Genomic DNA, 14,981 nt, shown 5'->3' with positions numbered 1-14,981 from the left:
TGTATAGCCTCCCACCAGTCTGATGATGTCGGTAACGACGAAACCCGGTCGCTGGTCAAATAAAAATAAAGTGGAAAAGCTAAAAATATTGGTTTTAATGTAATAATATATTAAAAATGCAATTCCGTCACGAAGTGTCAGTGGATAATATAAATCTATTAAAAAATCATTATAAAGGTTGGAAAGACGACAAAACAATAATATCGTATAAACAGCCATCATGGTTTTCAGTTCTGACCATAAACAAAATGACATGTTTCTTTGTTGAGCTGAGTTTTTTTTCAGTGTGACATCAGTAAATAAGTACTCAATTAACTAATGGTCTACCCAATTACCTCCCGATATATCTTCTACTGTGTAGATAATTCATTTCCGCGCCGAAAAGGTTTTCATTTCAACCCTTCGGGCGCGCGACGCTCCCCGAACATCCTGCCTAATGATAAGCAAACATCCCCACCGCCGGCGGAACAAGGCACAGGGGTGTTTGTTTTAAGGGCTGCGTATACTCCGAAATATTCTCCTTTGTAGAGGTAATGCAGCGCTATTCAGACTGTTTACAGTAAAGGATGAATAAATAAAAATGACGCATGAACGAGTTAAGAAGTATTGACTGAAAAGAGAATCACGAAGAGAATGAAAATCTCGGTAAAAGTTTTTGTCTTCAATTTAAAGATATCTCAACATTTTGAGTATGTCTGAATTTATTTAACAAATGATGTGTAATGGTCAGCATGCTCGGCTACCGTTCTGGAGGTCCCGGTTTCGATTTCCAGGTGGGTCAAATAAATATTAGTGATTTTTTCACTATAATACTTATTCCATATTACCCTGGACTGGTACCTGAAGCGGAAGGCTGATCGCCTTTCCTTCATGTGTTAACGATCAAGTTAACACTGCGTTTATATGATGCAGTGCCCTATGCACCATTGGGGTGCGGATAAGGGTTTGAAATGATGCATGACACTACCACTCATTAGTGGCGCTATGAATGGCGCTACCACTCATTATACGAGTATAATTATCTGACACCTTAGTTAACGCGTTTAGCTACCGTGCTGGGGGTCCTAGTTTCAATTCCCAGAATGGGTGAAAATAGAATGAGTGTTTTTAATTCTAACATTTATTTTATATTACCCTAGACTTGTACTTGCAGTGCAAAAGTGATCACGTTGCTTTCATGTTAATAAAGATCAAGATAATACTGCGTCAATAAAATGCTGTTCCCTATGCGATAAGGGTTTATAGAAGAAGGCGTACTTATTAATATCAGTTGTATTCACAGTACATATATTGAATGCGTCCAAATTGTTTATACAAACGCTGAATTTGTTCCACTTATAATTTTTTCCTAAGATTAAATTAAATTTATATTTTTATTCTTCTTCTCAGCCTTATCCGCATCCAATAGTGCATAGAGCACTGCACGGTTTTGACGCAGTGTTATTTTGATCGTTACATACAGGAAGTCAAGGTGGACAATCCTACGCTCCAGGTACCAATTCAAAGCAACGTTAAATAAATATCTATGTGAAAAATCACTAATATTTAAAAAATTCTGCATTGGAAACGAATATTATCGATATGAAAATTATGTCACTCAAACTTCAATAAAATTAATTGATGTTCATTTTAAGTAGGTATTCAGAGAAATAATTTCGTTATGAATAATCACATTAAAAAACAATGCAATTGCAAAAGATTTACAACATATAGTTGAGCTTAAATTATGACATTTTATTTAAGTCATTGATCATCATCACAGATGAATTATGTGATGATGAAGGCAGTGATCGATGTCAAAATATCAATAAACAATTTCACATATCGCTCACTCCTTTCAAGAACGTCATAAATCAAAAATCGTCAATTTTCAGTTGTGCATGTTTTCGGAATGTCCAGAAAATGTACTATATCCCAGCAAAAGAGGCTTATTTTTAACTTAATATTTCCCGCTACAGGGTAGAAAGTGTTGTTTTTGCATTTTGAGGAAAAGATATTGTTTAATTATTTTTTTAAATGTACTTGATATTTTTCAAATGGAGAAAAAACCTTCAGGTTTTACTTAAAAAGATGTGTTGGAAAGTAAAAAGTTTAATAAGTGGCTTGATATTTATTTTTAATACAATGTATTATATTCTTAAACTTTAAAAACGTTCTCCTGAAAAATCGAGATTTTTGATTTATGACGTTCTTGAAAGGAGTGAGCGATATGTAATATGAAAAAGGAAAAACCAATGATTGATCTCCTAATTATGTTAAGACAAATGGTTTTCAATCCTCCACAGTATCAGTCAGTATGGCAGATATTTTAGAAACACAATCCAAATGTCACTATGAAAAGTTTCACAAAGTGCCTTAAGGGATATGAACCGTCCATTTTTATCAAAACCAATTGTCACATTACATTTACGTCACTGGATATCATCAATTATGAAAAGGGTGATGATGACGGTTATTATTCAATTCAATTTATTCAATTTTATTTAAAAAATATACATATATAAAACAAACAATATTCAAGGCGTAGGTATATTAAAAGTAAGCAAGAAGACTTGTAAAAGAATCCCGCTTCGGAAAACTCCTTCGAACACATGAACAGATCAATATCCAATGTGATAATGTTCAACATAGCGATAGCTCTTACTACAGGCTTAACCATTGGCAGGTTGGTCCTGTATATAGGAATGTGAAACAATCAATGCCGACGCAATTATCAACGAACAATGTCAATATCAATCTTACATATAGAAATAAGAAAGTACGGGTACGGTAATTAACGGAAAAAAGATCTCTTTACTGTAACTAGAGAAAATAACTATAACTTAACTAAAAAAACTATCTTAAAAAAAAGTTAACTTAAGAAAATTGAAATCTTGACTATTTGAAGGGGAATTGTTTTCAAAGTGATGTCATCATAGAAACCTTCAACAATCTTTAATTTATGCCTCATTACACTTTTTATAGCGTTTTAATCCAGTTTTAAATAGTTTTTTTTAATTACCTAACGTACAAGTAACTCTGAAATCTAGCTACAGCTTATGCAACACCGTTTATCATGTCCCTACTCAGGCTTCAACTTTTTAAATTTCATAGCCTATGCCTACTTGTGAGTGGATTTATTTTTTATGTTTAAAGTTACTATAATTTCATGTAATTCACAAGTGAAAATTCTAGGCAAAAACACTCGCAAAAATAGTTTTTATTAAGTTTTTACAAGTTTTTATTCAGTTCTTACAAGTTTTTATCCAGTTTTTAAAAGTTTTTTAATTTCTTAAAAAGTAGGTGACATTTCTTACCTGTATCAGTTGGTATGGCAGATCCAATGCGATTGGCAAGTCCGCGGACACCAGCCGCAAGTTTCTGTGGCGACGCCCCCAGCAGGGCTCCCTGAAGTCGGCCCAGAGCTGGGCTATCCACCCCTCCGGGTCCCTCCACCCTGAGCCGATTCAAGACCTCCCTTGAAACCCACCCGAAACAACCCCTAACTAGTCCTCAGCCTCCAATACTCTCAAGATGTTCAAATCAAGCTTATTATGCCTCAAATGGAAATAATTCGCGTTTATCACTTTGTATAATTCCTTTATCTGATTTGAATCTTCAGTTCTCGATTGGTGTTGTTTTTATTCAATCTTCCTTAATCAATACAGTCTTCTTTTTTGTGCTGACTTTTGATGAAGTCAAATTTTGATATGTAAATGATCTTCAGTCGAAAATTGTGCTTTTACGATTTTGCACTTGTCTCGATGAGAGGTGTTGAAATCCTGTTATATTTTCTCCTTTCCTTGGTGTTCTTTTTTGTTCTTTTAACTCTAGTGTCTATTTTCTAAATTCACTTAATTAATTTAATTTAATTATATTTTATTATATCACTCTTTGAAATTGATTTTTACTTGATATGTATGTGATACATTTTTTAAAATTAAATTCAATCGAAGCGCCCGAGTTGATATCTATAATTAGAATTTTTCAAATAAATAAAGTTGTCTTTGCCAAACAAATTTTTGATTTTGTCACCAGATGCATCTATTTTAATATTGGCATGATAATAAGATAGCTAAAAAAGTATATAAAATTCCAGTTATATTTATAAAAATAATAGTATAATAAACATTTTTTAATTAATATTCAATCGGTTTTGAATAATTAAATCGTTATTATACTAACGCAAAACCTAAAATTTCTCAAGCTATAATTTTTCTCCACCCCCTCCTAACCGAACATTTTCCTTTCCCCCGAAAAATTGACCTAAAGAGTCAAGAAAGTTTAACTTCGGTAGAAAACTGCATAACCGACACACGTTTAATCGTTTATCCCTTTCTCTTTCGCGCGAGTCAAGTATATGCATCCCCCTCTGGCTAACCTCTCTTGATTATATAACCGGAAAATCGGCGATCTGACGTCTTACATAATAAATCGTAATCGCAAATTGAGACTTTTTAGATCTGTTATAACAGGGAATGAAATTATATCTATTATTTGTTGTTTAAAACACTTTTGAGGTAAAGAATGTCACTGGAAATAAATTATTTAAATCAAAAATAAAAGTTGAAGTTTCGAAAAGTTTCCGCGCGGCCATTTTGTTTGCAGTTTATCCATGGATAAAATATGAATCTGTAAATTATCTATGGAAATAGTTACTAGTTGTGACGGGCCGGGCCCGGTCGTACTGCGTGGCTGATCGGCTCACGACTGAGGAGCTTTCCCGGGACCGAGACGGGGCTGCGGCCTGCGCCTGCGCGCCCCCGGCGGGCCTTTATTGGCGGGCGCCGCTCGTGACGTCAGAGGGCGGGGGGCCAATCAGGGCGGAGGGGATGAGGGTGATGGTAGAGGAAAATTTGTGAGGTATCTGGGTTGGGTTTTCATTCATAAGAATTACCAACAATTTCTCTTGTTGTTTTGATTTGTCTGGAAAAAAGTGTCCATTGTTTGACGACGAAAGGCTTTTTTAATTGAATACAAATAAATTTCTGTGGCCAGTTTCAAGATGGTTTACGGTTTTAATTAAATTCTTAACTACACCAAGAAATTTCTTTTTCAGTTATTATTCGATTTTTTTCAATTGAAATCATATCAAAGAAGTTAACAAATTTACTCACAATGCCGTGAATATAATATATGTATATTATGAATAAAATAACTGTTTGAATTACAAGCTTTAAAAATATATAAAACTTAAAATAAATCATGCTAGATATCTCCTTGTATGTTAAATAATTCGGGAAAACATTACATAGATTTCATGAAGAACGTGACTACAGATGGTACCGAGAACTCACATGTGAAATAACGTTTCAATTAATGTTTATATACAGCTTCCGAGATTTGAGTAGTGTGGTTGTCAATTACGGATGGAATGGTGAATGTTATACGTGAACAAAGTTATTATTTAAATCAACCTTTGACAGGTTGTAAGCTCTTTAAATTCCCAGACTTTCATTTTTCATCTATTTTGTTGAGATGAAAATATTTTTAAAATAATTATCAAAACAACAATTGAAATATTATTATTATTATAAAACTGTTTGTAGAACACAATATAAAGGCTGGAAGCATTAGAGCGCAGTGTAGCGATTGCCAGCAAACTGATCGACTCACGACGATATTATTTTAAAAAAATATATAAAATAACCTTTTTTTCTACGATTTTTTTGTAATTTTATAATAAAAGTTTATTCTTTTTCCATGTTCGCTCCCTAGGTGGAGCATATGACCAACACGAGACGTCTCTAAGTCACTCTAACACAGACCATCTCCTTGGCTTCCTCCCAGGTTAGTTCAGCATCCCGAAGTTCCGCTGAGTAAAGTCGGTGAATGGTCGTCAGCAGCCTTCCGGGGCGCCGGAATCCTCGGGGTTGGCAGAAGAGACATGAGGGGTTAATGCTCTTAGGTGGCATTTTAAGGATAGGTCTCAATCATATCTACCTTCTACTCTTCAGGACTTCCAGTATGAGAATAATATTCCTGACGAAGTCATACCACTTTACACCCAGTATTGGCATCAGGCACCTATTTTCAAAACTTTCCAGTTTCTTGCTCTGAGCTTTGGTGAGGTGTCACGACTCACACCCGTACAGCAGCACTGTTAAGATGCAGGCAATAAAGAGAAACTACATTAGGTTTTTGTCGAGTTCATCTATTAAGTTCGATTCCCAGGGGGTAAAATAAATACAAGTGATTTTTTCACTATAATATTTATTAAATATTACCCTGGACTGATACCTGAAGCGGATGGCTGATCACCTTTCCTTCATGTGTTAACGATCAAGATAACACTGCGTTTATATGATGCAGTCTCCTATGCACCACTAGGGTGCGGATAAGGGTTTAAATGAATGAAAAAATAAAAAATAAATTAAAAAATTGTTTACGGATAAGGGTTTGAATGAATGAAAAAATGAAAATAAAGATTAATTAATTGAAAATATGAAAAATTATGACACTGCGTTTATATGATGCAGTGCCCTATGCACCATCGGGTACGGATAAGGGTTAAAAAAAATCTATCAATTAACATAAAAAAATGGAAGAAAATATCATATAAATGATGAATTTTTTTATAATACTATGTTTTTGTAAAGAAAATAAAGACCCACCGCTTATTGAAGTCAGAATAAAATTAATATTTACAACATTTTGAGTGTGTCCAAGAATTTGAGTAGTATAGTTGTCAATAATGGGTAGAATTGGTGAATGTTACACGTGTGTTAAGTGATCACTTTAACCAGCCTTTGACGGTCGTCAGCCCCGTAAATGCCCAGACTTCCATATTCTTCTTCATCTTTGATGAGATGTCAAAAAATAATATAAAATTATTATAACTGTAAGCCGTTTATAAATTAAATTTCAGGAGTATTTAAAGACCGTCATGATACAGGTACAATAAATAAATATTATTCTCTCCTTTTCAAATACATTAAGAATATACGCATATCGCTCACTCCTTTCAAGAACGTCATAAATCAAAAATCGTCAATTTTCACTTGTGCATGTTTTCGGATTACCCAGAAAATGTACTATATCCCAGCAAAAGCGGAATATTGTTAACTTAATATTTACCCGCTACAGTGCAGAAATTGTTGTTTTTGCATTTTAAAGGTATTGTTTAATTATTTTTTTAAACAAACTAAATATTTTTCAAAAGAAGAAAAAAACCTTCAGGTTTTACCTAAAACGATCTGTTGCACAGTGAAAAATTCAATAAGTGGCTTGATATTTATTTTTAATACATTGTGTTATATTTTTAAACTTAAATATTCGCCTGAAAAATCGAGTTTTTTTATTTATGACGTTTTGAAAGGAGTGAGCAATATGTCGTATCTCTTTTTTTGGGTGAAATTCAGAAAAGCGTGACAGAAATTCATTCTTTCATTCTGTCATATTACACTGCCGTCAGTCATCGTTACTTACAATTTTTACGTCATAAAACGGCTTTAAATTTTTAAGATAAAATTCTGCGAGAGTCTGTACTCTTTATTATATTATTTACAAAAAATACTTCAATTTCACGCTTCTGTTTTCACGATTTCTGTGAGCCTAAACGGCTCATTATTAAAAATAGGTATCAAATTGTGGTAGAAGGGGTTCGAATCCAGGAACTCTGACTCGAGAGTCCGTAACACTAACCACAAGACCACACCTCGACAAGTGGAATGGTGATTGTTACATGTATGTTAGGTGATCACTTAACAAGTCTATATCCAAGTCTGGGCATTGACAGGTTGTTAGCCCTAATCCGTAAGTTGATAGGCAAGGCATCTATGTACATATCGCTCACCTTTCAACAACGTCATTTATCAAAAAACTTGATTTACATTTTTACATATTTTTTAGGATATCGTTTTTAAAGTTTAAGAATATAATAAAATGTATTCAAAATAAATATCAAGCCACATATTGAACTTTTTATTTTGCAACAGATCTTTTTAGGTAAAATGTATTTAGTTTATTAAAAAAGAAAAACAATACTTTTTCCTCAAAATGCAAAAACAAACTTTCTGCCCTGTAGCGGGAAAATATTAAGTTAAAAATATGCCGCTTTTGCTGGAATAAAGTGCATTTTTTGGGCATTCCGAAAATATGCACAACTGAAAATTGACGATTTTTTTATTTATGACGTTGTTGAAAGGAGTGAGCGATATGTCAACATGTGACTACAAATTAAAAAAGATACCTCGCGAGTCAAAAATCGATTCATATACGGTATCACATAGTCGGCATCGCCTCTGGGGATAAATATTTACATAAGCAGTTACGTCACCCCCTCTAGGCTGGACGAGGGGTGGATTCATCCTTCTCAAAATGTTTCGGATTCACACCTCAAGTCGAAACGAAATGTGTACAGTGTAATGCCAACAACGCTGTGACGTGCAAAGTCATAGTTATAATTGGAAACTATGTGCAAAAAATAGTCATGAAAACTGGCATCTTTTCAAAAAGTTTATTCATTGAAGTTTTTTTTTTAAATTTTACCATTTTACATAGTTACATTTTTTCAATTGAATACAATTTCTAAACGTTTCTTCTTCTTGGTGCAGAGGGCACTGCATCATATAAACGCAGTGTTAACACATGAAGGACAGGTGATCAGCCCCCCGCTTCAGGTACCAGACCAGGGTAATATTGAATAAATATTGGATTGAAAAAATTAATTGTTTTTATTTGACTCCACCTCTCTGGAAATCGAACCTGGATCTCCAGAACAGTAGACGTGCGTGCTGACCATTACATTACGGAGGCGGACACTACTTAATACTTATTGCATTGGACTAGTATCTGAAGCGCTGGATTTGTCACCTTGCCTGAGTTGAAAAGTCGAATGGTGAGCAAATTATCCTCTCAGGATCTTTAAAAACTATGCTTCTCAGCATTGTATGTATGTCCCTACTACACACACACACACACACACACACACACACACACACACACACACACATTTTGCATCATTGGGTGTGGTTAAGGGTTAGAAGAGTATTTCCGTTACAGCGTTCATCCATGGTCTAATTAAAATATTTTGGAATAAGAACTTTGGTCATTAATTTCTTCGAAAGTAATCAAAACTTAAATTACATCGCCAAACTTAAATAATTCCGTTGCCGACCTACAAGAACGTGCTTACGTTTGAGTTTGAAGGAGATTTGAATGAAACAAATTATTACCGTTCATGAAATTTACAATTTGGTTGGTAATTTCGGAAACAATGAGTTTTCATACGTAATGCTTAAAATATTCTGTGTAAAATGTTCTGTTTAATATTTTTATACGAAAAAAAAATATTTCAGTGTCTCTTCCCTAAGTATTATTCACTTCAAACCCTTATCCGCACCCCAACGGTGCACAGGGCACTGCATCATATTAAACGCAGTGTAGTCTTGATGGTTAACACATGAAGAAAACGTGATCAGTCCTCCGCTCCAGGTACCAGCCAGGGTTTCTTCTACCCAACACTAACTAACTAACTAACTAACTAACCATCACACCGCCTCCCCGCAGGGATAGGCAGAGAGAATAGAGCGCTACACCACTCTGTCCTTGCAAAATATTCTTAGCCTCTTCCACGTTCACGCATCTCCTCATACATACCCGCCGATTGTTACGACTCCTAACCTGACCACTTTCAAGTATTTGGCATACCTGATCGTGCTATGTTTTTCTCGGTCTTCCTCTGCTTCTTTTCCCGCTAACATTCGCCTCATAAATTTGTTTTACCGTTCTTTCCTCACTCATTCGTTCTACATGTCCAAACCATCTCAACACACCTTTCTTAATTTTATCGATAATGCTTATCTCAGCTTTGCATTCCTTCCTTATTTCACTATTCGTACATCTATCATACATCGTTTTGTCGCACATTCTTCTCAGAGATCGCATTTCGACTGCATTCAGTCTACTTTCATCCTTCTTTTCCCTACCCAACACAGCATGCTTAATTCAGCCACTAGATCAGAGCATGATTTCAATTTAAAATTTAGGGTTTAAACTAAATAATATGGAGATTTTTTATATTAGGAAAGCACTTAAAAATAATATTCCTCTAATTAACAACCAAATAAATTTTACATATAGTCCATTGTTTGATTCGACATCGGTTAAACACGATTCGTCAATATCCAATTCGAACTCCCCCCACTCCTTTCATCCTACAATTATATAAATAGATTCGATTCCTAGTCTAATTTTAATGTACGTTTAACCTCGGCTCGTAACGCATGTCTGTATTGAAAACTATAGTGCATGTTGGTCTTCGGGTCGACCAAAAATCGCATGATTAGACATTTTGTGTAGTTTTGAGTGTGTAAATGGTGCTATGGTGGTGAAGGGTAGTATTGTTTGCATGCTGTGTTAGTGATTGTCCTGACGAAGAGACGGGTACGTCTCGAAACCGGTAGACGTAAAAATCTCGGTGAGTGGTTATATACTAATTTTATTAACATTTTTGTAAAAAAATAAATAAGTAAAAATGACTAACCACAAAGTAAATGCTATAAATATTAATAATATTGAGAATATTATATATATTGTGTTTTTATTTTTATGATTTGTTTAATAAACTTTTTTTGTGCGATTTTAGGTACATTCAATCATATTGATTTAATAGATTTATATTATCCACTGACACTTCGTGATGGAATTGCATTTTTAATATATTATTAGATTAAAACCAATATTTTTAGCTTTTCCACTTTATTTTTATTTGACCAGCGACTGGGTTTCGTCGTTACCGACATCATCAGACTGCTCTGACATCACCAGTCTGATGATGTCGGTAACGACGAAACCCGGTCGCTGGTCAAATAAAAATAAAGTGGAAAAGCTAAAAATATTGGTTTTAATCTAATAATATATATTTATATTGATTTAAAGTTATGCGGTTTTTAAAAATAGTGGAACCTATCCCCCAGTTTTGTATGTAGTTCAAGTCTTTTTATGCAATTTTTTAAAGTACGACTCCCCGTGGTAAGTATCTATCACATAAAAAGAGACCCAAGTGTTTATATAATATAACACCCAAAAATATGATATAATATAAATACATAACTAAAAATTCAAAGGTCAGTCGCTTGCTCTAGGGTAAACTTTCAACGGAGGTACAAAATTATCATTAGTTAGATGAACACTCCTGTAAGTCGTATAATTTAATTTCAAATCGACTCATCTTAAAGTTTGGCCTAAAGGGTTGCTTTATGATATGAAATAAATTCTCATTTGACCCTGTATATAGTGCCTGTTTATTTATTTAGCCTGCCTGGTGGGTCGTTCCGGCCGTCTCGGCTGACTATTCAGGGGATATACAGCCTGAAATAAGCCTTTAAAAACACCTGAAATTCAGGTTATTTTCCATCCTCGCGTAAAATTTACTGAAGAGTAAATTATTATCCTACCGCTTTTATTACACCCTTCACAAATGTTTCATAGTTTTCTTTATTACTAAAGAACCTTTAAAAATATTGCTTACTTAAAAACCGACTTTGGTTTTTATGATCAAATTAAATAATTGATAAATAAAGTGTTTTTTATTTATTATTTTTATAACGGTTTAATAATTTATTATTCTGTTATTACAATTTGGTTTTTTAAATAAAATGACTTTTAGAAGATAAATTTAATTTTATGTTGAGGCTTCATAATTCAATAAATATTGTTGTTTTATTTTAAACAATTTTTTTTTATCATAATTACAAATAAAAATTTACAATAATGTGCCCTCACTGGGTTTTCTATACAATATTTACTATCAAATTTTTGACATGTTATCAAATTAGACAAGACTAAAAATAGACATGACCAAATAATGAGAACTATTCCAGATCTACCCATCTCTATTTTCCATTTATAAATACCTCACTCTACCCATCATTGACAACCACGCTACCCAAATTTGTATTTTTTTTTAACTTTTGAAACTTCTATATATATTCAGTATATCATAAATCTCATAATACATGTGAGTTCACTATTTAGTAGAAACCCTTTTATTTAGACGTATGCAAGATCCTAACAAGATTATTTTACACACCGGAAAATGCCTGAAAATACGATTTTTTTTTCATCCGTTTTATAATTTGACCGGATTTGTTTATTCATAAAACACGGAACAAGTTTATTAATGTAAACACGACTAGTTTCAAAAACTACTAGATTTTCTCATCAAAAGGTGAAAATACAAAAATTTAACATTATTTTTTTCAAATCATCATGCTACGCCAAATCGATCAAAATATAATTGATAATTATTCTTGAATTTTGTTCTTTAGAGACTTTTAAACAGGAAAACAAAATTCTGTTATCACAAATTTCTTAATCTTTTTTATGATAATACCTGAGAGATTTTGCAAAATTTGTGACTGTGCTAAGCACTTTGCTAAAGATGTGCTGAAATAAAATCTGGGAACAAATGGTCATTAAATCAGGATTTTTTGTAATTCATAACTTATTCCCCAAAGAGTTTTTCAAGATATCAACGTTGAAATTTAAATTGATCAAATAACTCTCTCTAAAAAAGCTCGAAACAAAGGCACCAATTATTTATAACAAGCTGAAATATCAAACTTTAATCCACGAACGAAAAATTAATCCAAATTTTACATTTTAACTTTTTTCATTTTGAAATGTGAAAACTCGTAAAATTGGATTTCATGTTTCGCTGAAAAAAGTAAACGGTGATATTAAAACAGAATACGTTTAAAAACAATGTTATCTTTGTTTCTTTAATAAACCAATAACTATATATGTAAAGTGTTGGGTTGTGGTCCCGTGGTTGGTGTCGCGGACTCTTGAATTAGAGTTTCTCGGTTCGAGCCCACATTCTACCGTAATTTGATGCCTATTCCTAATACTGAGCCGCTTAGGCTCACAGATATTTTATGAAATTGAAGTATATTTTTAAGTGTGTAAATAGTACTATAGTAGTGAAGGGTAGTATTGTTTGCATACTGTGGTAGTGATTGTCCTTACGAAAAGACAGGTACGTCTCGAAACCGGTAGACATAAAAATCTCGGTGAGTGTTTATTTACAAAAATTATTAACATTTTTGTAAAAAAAAATAAGTGAAAATGACTAACCACAAAGTAAATGCTTTAAATATTAATAATATTGAGAAAAAATTTAAGTATTTTTTTAAATAATAAAAAAACACGAATACTTAATTTAAAAAAAAACACATATGAGGGATATGAAAGTCAAGGCTTATTTATTTATTTTATTTATTTTTATAGGCTGGTAAGTCATCACTTTACATTCGTGCATCATACACCATTCTACCCGTGGTTGACAACATACGTGTAACATGTAATATTCTACCCATGATTGACAACCACACTATTAAAATTTTTCGAACTGTTACATAGTTATATGGTTATCAACTTTATAAAATAAAGCAACTTTGTTTTAACTACTTTTTATTGATACACTTTATCCAATAGGTTTCGCCAAGAACCTTGTTATCATCAGGGTTTATGTACTTAATTCTAAAAAGGATTATTTCAATGTTTTAGAATTTAGTACATAAACACTGATGATGACAGGGTTCTTGTCGAAACCGGTTATATAAAGTGTATCAATAAAAAGTGGTTAAAACAAAGTAAGATAAGCTACAAAACATTCAATAATAACACTTAATAAAAACATTCAATAAAAAAAAGAATTATGGTTATCAATCATGAGTAGAATGGTAAATGTTACACGTCGCTCACTCCTTTCAAGAACGTCATAAATAAAAAAACTTGATTTACATTTTTACATATTTTTTAGGATATCGTTTTTAAAGTTTAAAAATATAATACAATGTAATAAAAATAAACATCAAGCCACTTATTGAACTTTTTACTGTGCAACAGATCTTTTTAGGTAAAACCCGAAGGTTTTTTCTCCATTTTAAAAATATTTTGTATTTAAAAAAAAAATATTAAACAATACCTTTTCTTCAAAATGCAAAAACAACACCTCTGCCCTGTAACGGGTAAATATCAAGTTAAAAATATGCCTCTTTTGCTAGGATATAGTACATTTTCTGGGCATTTTGAAAACATGCACAACTGAAAGTTGTCGATTTTTCATTTATGACGTTCTTGAAAGGAGTGAGTGACGTGTGATCACTTAACCAACTTGTGGCAGGTCATAAGCCCTGTACATATCTAGTACATATAAAATAAAATAAAATAACTGAATAAAAATAAATAAAAAAATAACTCCAGATTTGTGAACAAAAGTTTGTACAACTCAAAAATAAAATAGCGAGAAGATTGATAGAAAAAATGATTTTAGAATACGCTCTCTCCAATAGTATGAGAAGGTTTATCCGTAGCCACTAATAAGGGTACTTTTCCCTGGTTTCTTAACAGCGATATTTTGGTTTCAAAGGATTCGTGGTTGTTTTTTTTTTTAAACCAAGGCGTACAGTAAGAATGATCTATTAAAACTTCTTTCTTCACACGATTCTTGGAAAAGCTCTCCGCGAATCACTGTGCGAAGCAATTACCTTCTGTTGAAAGTTGAAACTTTTTTACACAATTAGTCCTTCTGAAGAAAGCTCAACTAGCTTTCTTTCTCTAAAATGAGACTTAACAGAAAAAAAGAGAAAAAATTGAGAACAAAGAGTTTACAAATCTTTGAAGTGTAGTGAGAAATACTGTTTTTATATTATTTATTTATTTGACATTCGCTTTTTAGGATGACATGTTCATGATTAAAAATAATACACTTGTATAAGACCACTTATTAATTTTTATGTCATTTCACATGACTTGTTTCGTAAACTACAGATGTTTTCATCTACAAGTGATCTCAAAAACTAACGAACAAAAAAATATTCAGGTATTGGTAGAGGTGGGTAGGGTAATAACTACAGAGAGGAGTAGTGAAGGGGTGGAACTTTGTTGGTAACATAATGGGAACATACACATCTAAAGTTTCTGAAACTAGTCGTGTAAAATAAAATAAATCTCAAAAAGTGATGTAATAATTGTTTAATTTTTAATAATTATTT

The 14,981-nt window shown here is 32.7% G+C and overlaps 2 protein-coding genes across 2 annotated transcripts in view; both read right to left on the bottom strand.

The window, feature by feature from the left end:
- Positions 1-4,613, bottom strand: part of VAChT (Vesicular acetylcholine transporter) — a 37,589-nt gene extending 32,976 nt beyond the window's left edge. The window contains exon 1 of the mRNA XM_088262261.1: positions 3,297-4,613. The gene's annotated coding sequence lies outside the window, so the exon portion shown is untranslated. The remainder of the gene's footprint in view (positions 1-3,296) is intronic.
- The window catches only part of ChAT (Choline acetyltransferase), a 155,817-nt gene that overhangs the window by 77,822 nt on the left and 63,014 nt on the right, over positions 1-14,981 (bottom strand). The window contains exon 3 of the mRNA XM_088262370.1: positions 3,297-3,485. Coding sequence (XP_088118496.1) covers positions 3,297-3,485 — 189 coding nt within the window. The remainder of the gene's footprint in view (positions 1-3,296; positions 3,486-14,981) is intronic.

This window comes from Brachycentrus maculatus, unplaced genomic scaffold (assembly GCF_059751285.1).
Source record: "Brachycentrus maculatus isolate JH-2025_06_01 unplaced genomic scaffold, ASM5975128v1 h1tg000176l, whole genome shotgun sequence".
NCBI classification, from domain to species: domain Eukaryota; kingdom Metazoa; phylum Arthropoda; class Insecta; order Trichoptera; family Brachycentridae; genus Brachycentrus; species Brachycentrus maculatus.
Note: the sequence above shows the minus strand (reverse complement) of the source record. Positions and strands in the feature narration are given on the sequence as shown.